The sequence below is a fragment of the Morone saxatilis genome, unplaced genomic scaffold, assembly GCF_004916995.1.
Source record: "Morone saxatilis isolate NCDOM2014 unplaced genomic scaffold, NCSU_SB_2.0 Contig17, whole genome shotgun sequence".
Classification (NCBI taxonomy): Eukaryota; Metazoa; Chordata; class Actinopteri; family Moronidae; genus Morone; species Morone saxatilis.
The window spans coordinates 2,660,377-2,666,101 of NW_023339729.1; the positions used below are offsets into that span (position 1 = coordinate 2,660,377).

Sequence of the window (5,725 nt, forward strand, 5' to 3'; positions counted from 1 at the left end):
ATACATTCACACACCGATGCTATGCATCGGGAGCAATTTGGGGTTCAGTATCTTGCTCAAGGATACTTCGACACGTGACAGGAGGAGTCGGGGATCGAACCAACAACCTTCCGATTGGGGGACGACTCGCTTTGCCTCTGAGCTTGATAGTGAATGCCGACATTAATAGTAAATTTTTTTTATTGATACTAGTGATAGTTCCTGCATTCAATGAGTATTCCAAGAATAACATATTGCATACATTTGGGGGATTTGAATAAAAAATGGTAGAAACCAAAGCCTGACAAAGACTGACTTTTAGTTCCTTGTATGGGTCAATTCAATACAATTCTGCTTGCCTGCTAAATGCCCATTTTTCAAACTCCACAACCACTGTTTGTTGTAGTTGAATTTTTTTTTGCTTTAACTTATCATTATGAAGTAAATGTTGATTGCACAGTGAAATGGCTATAGACTAATGACACCATCCGCGTTTAGATTGGTTCCCTTTATGCCTCACTTTCTGTCTGCCACCGGGCACAATATTTCCTGGGAAAATGAAGGTTCGATTTACGAGACTTCTATATAGACTAAATGAATAAACAAATGCACGTCTTTTCTCCTAATGATTTCTTCGAACGTTAATGTTACTACCCTCTTTTGCGAATCTTTTGTTTACATCAGATGTGGGGCTTTAAAATGTGAGGCAGTAGTACTTGTCTCCAGGAAGAATACACTGCAGTTTTTTCAAAGGCAGAACATTCAGCAGCAGCAGCAGCAGCAGCAAAGGCACTGTTGGGTCACTGGTATCGATTAACAACGCTATTGATGCACACCTCTGAGATACTGTATGGTCATTCTGTGTAATGGCACATAAAAACCTGATTATAGTGCACATTTAACCACAAGCTTTCAAAAAAAACCTTTTGCTCCATTGTTGTGTGAAGGCACATGCATGTGTCTGTACTTTATGGCAAATCTTCGGAAGTAGTGAGAAAGAAATAGTCTCTGTAACTTCCCTTCTAACCTTCCAAAATAGATTGAATCAATGAAAACCTCACTCCAAGTATCCCCCCAGGGTGACCAATTTCATCAGGTGCCTACCTCGTACAGGTCCAGCATCTGGTTCCCTCCGATGCCCCTGGTGGTTTTGACATTTTCCATGGCCAAGGTGAAGTAGATTCCCCTGGTGTCGGACAGGTAGAGGTTATAGGTGTCGTTCTGGTTCCACTCCTGCACCGCCGCAAATACCTGCTTCTCATCAGTGCTGACAATGTGTAAATCCTATCAGGGAGCAGGGAGAGATTAAGAGGAGTTATGACTGGAGGCGGAGAGGTGACGGATTAGAACATGCTGACCCTGTGGGGACTGGTCACGAGATCAATGCCGAGGTGTGAATATAAATGGTTGACGACATACTGTAAGGTGTAGCTCACTCAGGGGCTCACCACTACTAGATGTAGGACTTCAAAAGGACAGTATGCTGTGCCAGCATTTAAAGGAAAACAAACTGGAAAAAAGCTGGTGACACGGAATTCAAATATTTGAAGGTTATATACATGTGAGATTTAAAACAATATAGCAGCAAACAATTATTTGCTATGTAAAGATATACTGGAGTCATGGTGTCCTGAGCAGAAAATGAAGTCACCCTCCCTCTGCCCGTGTTGCCATTGCAGCCTCTCTGTGGTTTGTTTACACAGCCTGTCTGCTCCGTGTGCAGCTGAGGAGAAACTGCTGTTTTTCTCATCTATGTACATTGGTGAACCAGACTTAATTGTTGGTAATTGTTGGAACAGAGGAAAGACTAGCAAAGCCTGTTTTGGTGAGTTTTATATTGTTTCTGTCCATTTTTAATGAAATTACAATTATATCCCAAGGATTATCGTTCACTGCAGCTCTTTCCACAAATATTTTCACATCTAACTTGTAAATTAAGGTTTTTTTTTTTTGACCAAACCAGAGTTTGTGACTGTTGGAGAGACTCACAAAGACTGTTTCAGTGACTTTTGTTTGTGTCCCATTGTCAGGGTTCCTACCAAGTATGAACCTACCATGAAGTCACCCAATTGGTTTATGGAGTACCATTTTGAGGCCTTGAGTAAGGCATTTTGGCGACAGTTTGTCGGAGCCAGCGCATGTGAGGTGCTGTGAGTTGAGCTGCCCGCAATCGGGGCTCGCCTGGTCACACACAATCTCGTTTTACAGCTAAACAGTACACTAAAATATATTTCTGAAACGATTTTAAGTCAGAAATAGGCACGAAGTAACATAATCTGGATCCATATTTGATCAGCACTACCTAGTTTGACATTTTGTTTTGAGTTTGGTGCGTTGAGCTGGACAGACTCACTGAGAGTGACCTGTCAATCTTATGGTAGCCTTGCCCAAAATGGTCCATTTTACTCTAGATGGGACCATAATTTACTAAATGAACATCATGCTGTATGGATGAGGATGTTAAACTAGTGATTAAGACCATAAACTCATCAGGAAACTGTTTACTGAGCTCAAAAATTAACTGAGAAGTAGGCTTATTCTGCATTAGAGTGAATGAGATTGCTGTGTTATGGCAGCCAATGGAGCTCCCCCTGCTGGCCTGTATATAGAATGCAGAACACGTTGGCTTCACTTTTATGACCCGAAAGCTTTTTACATTATATATACTGTCAATGGTTCCTACGCATTTTCAGTATCAAAATTCCATAATTTTCTGGACTCAAATTTCCAGAATTCTTGGTTGATTTTTCAGACCATATTTGACAATGTAAAGCTCATTCTGGCCTGCGATCCTTTGCTCAATTCTAAATTTTATATATTAAAAAACAGAATTGGACCAGTAGTCCATAAGCACAAATATTTCCATACTTTACTATACTGTGTGGGAACCCTGCATTGTTTTGATCTGAAATACTGGTGTGACAAACCAGTGGCAAGGGAATGTATTTATAGCCTTTAACTAAGTCCAGTAGTAATTAACTTCGTGACATTCTGAAATGAAAACAGATTTCTATGAGTCATAGAGAGAGAAAAAGTCAAAATACTTGTCAGGCAAGGTTTTCAGCGACTTACCTTTGGCAGGGAATATTTGGGAAGCTTGGTTTGTATAAAGGAGTCTCTCTTGTAGGACACATAATAGGTGGCTCGTCCTGATGTGGGAACCTTTAACACATAAAGTACAATTAAACAATTAATGTCATATATTGAACATTACATGCAGCGTTTCTCTCTATTATCTGGAACTTTGGTTTAGCAACATTATACTTCCCTTAGCGCTGCATGTGATGGAGCTGTGCTGCTAAACAAATGCAGAGGACACCTTGTATCGAGGCCTCATGTGTGTAACCTCATCAGAGACAGCATATCATATTTTCAATTAATTAAAGTGGTGGGTGAAAGCGCACATCAATCTCTCTCTATCTGTCTTTGTCCTGCTGATTTTTAAGGCACTGCTGGATACACTGAGGTTTTTTCCTTTTGGACTTGGCCATTTATAGCCATCTCCTGGCTTGCATTCAGAGGATGCTGCCCTATCTAGGTGTCAATGCACTTGGTGGTTTCAAAGTGGACTTTGGTAAATATCTCGTAGGACAATCAATAGTCTCATTATTCTTTGTCAAGAGAAATCTTTAAGTTGCCTAACCAAGCCTCATCTGCTAGAGGGAAAAAAGTCGTCCATAATGGTCTGAAACCCTTTGCAAACACTCTAAGCTGTTAGTTGTTAGCTTATGCAGCAAGAAAACACAGGGCTGGTGGGTTGGAGAATTGTCATTAGCCTCGAGGCCACAGAAGCCAGGCACCTTATACACACACACACACAGAGACACACAGAGCAAAGTGAGACCGCAGCTCCATAACCCACTTTTCTTTCCTATCAATAACGACATGAAATTCATTAGAGGAAAAACCTTCAAATCAAACTTCTGGCTATGTGCTGAAGAGAAGTGATATCAGTATTAATGTTGTATGACAGGGCTGATTCTTTTACTGATCTTGTAAGTGCTCCGAATGGCTTAGAAGAGAGAAAACAAGCTCTGAGAGGAAATATAGCGGGCCAGCAGTGAGCACTGCGGAACAGTCCCACATGCAATCGAGTGAAGGAGCGGGAGATCGATGGCAGGGTAACCAGAGGCGGTTTGAACTTTGAGAGGAATTGGTATGATTGATTTTTTTTTTCTTTCCCATCCCTTTTAGGATCTTTCGTCTGTGACGCATACGTGTTAAAATGTGGAGGTGCTAGTATTGAAGGGGAGGTTTAGGTTGAGTGCTTGTGAGTTTACGTGAGAGACTTTGGAGAGGTCAAACAGGATTGAAGGTTCTTTGGAGAACAACTCTATTTCTTTGTGTAATGCGCTGCCAAGGCCAGTAAGGCTTCCAGAGGAAGCGCTCGTCTGTAGGTAGCTCAGGTAAGTAGGTTTCTGAAAAATCCCTCTTCTGTGCTGAATAAAACATTTAGTGGGATCAAACAGCAGGAATAGCACCATTACAGGTACTACTACAACTGCTACTGCTGACAATAATAATAAAAGGCAAGATTTCTTAGTCATTGCTATTATTAGTATAATGTCTCTAATTTATTATTTAAACCACAAAAAGTACATTTGTAAAGCACATTTAGCACAGTAGGGTGATTCAGGTTTGCACAGGCTGATGTCAGGGTGTGGTGGACTGTGGAGAGGTGAGCAGGAAAGGCTTTTGGAGGACATGGGTCATTTACTCTCTCCAAGAGAGTGCTGTATGAGTTTAGGAGCAGCTGGTTCTGCAAATAGTGAAGCTTATCTTAAGATTGTTGGAGGTGGTGCCGGCCGTTGCATACTCACATTTATACATACAGACATTTTGAAGAGGTGAATAGGTGAGCAGAAAGCGTAACTGCACACTTTTCTTCCCTCAACACAGGTGCTGAAAACACTTTTAACAGACATCAAGCACCACAACAGTTGTTGGAGGTAAATTTGACTAAAATTGGTATTGTCATGGACTAGCCATGTAATTATGCTGACTTTTCCTGATGACTTTTAAATGTGTGAAACCTCATTACACAACGTCAAAGTAAATAATATTCAAGCTGTAGAGGAAATTAACATACAACCCATAAATTGCATCGGTGTTATTCAGGACATTACCATTTCCGATTTTTTTGTTGCACAAATCATGATTAATATGACACACCGGGCAGTGGCAAGGATGAATATTAAAACTAGTGTGGCTTTACAGCAAAACAAAGCACAAATGCTCAGGTAAGGTAAAAGTAAAGGGATTTTAACAAATTTTTTTTGCCTAGCACAATTGGTGAGAGAATGTTCATTACATGTCACATATACTCTTTAGATAATCTGTCAAACATCTACAGACAAGAAAAACACTTGAAATATTACAAATACTATGCCATAATATAAATTATTTGTAGGCAGACTATACAACTAAAGTGTTATCCAATTCAGAAATACTGTATTAAGAAACCTTTGCATGGAGTTGAAAATATTAGTAATGAAGCAAGATGATCTGCTCAAGCAGCAGGCTATTTTCAATATTCAATCAAATTAAATCTGTGTGATGTGAAAAGTTCTTGGAGAAAAAAACTGACAAATTAACACCTAACTCTCAGATCTGCGTAACTTTGAGCCACTTATTCTTCATTATTCTGGTCAACAGCAGAGAGGCAACAGAAACATGTGGCTGATAAATATGTTGAGCACAAGCTTGGGGAGTAATTACATGTAATTACATGTAACTGAGTCATGTA

At 40.1% G+C, this 5,725-nt stretch overlaps 1 protein-coding gene across 1 annotated transcript in view; it reads right to left on the reverse strand.

Annotated features, from left to right (window-relative positions):
- The window catches only part of sorcs3 (sortilin related VPS10 domain containing receptor 3), a 219,956-nt gene that overhangs the window by 55,668 nt on the left and 158,563 nt on the right, over positions 1-5,725 (reverse strand). Inside the window, exons 10-11 of the mRNA XM_035659531.1 lie at positions 3,052-3,141; positions 1,084-1,263 (exon numbers count right to left, since the gene is read on the reverse strand). Coding sequence (XP_035515424.1) covers positions 1,084-1,263; positions 3,052-3,141 — 270 coding nt within the window. The remainder of the gene's footprint in view (positions 1-1,083; positions 1,264-3,051; positions 3,142-5,725) is intronic.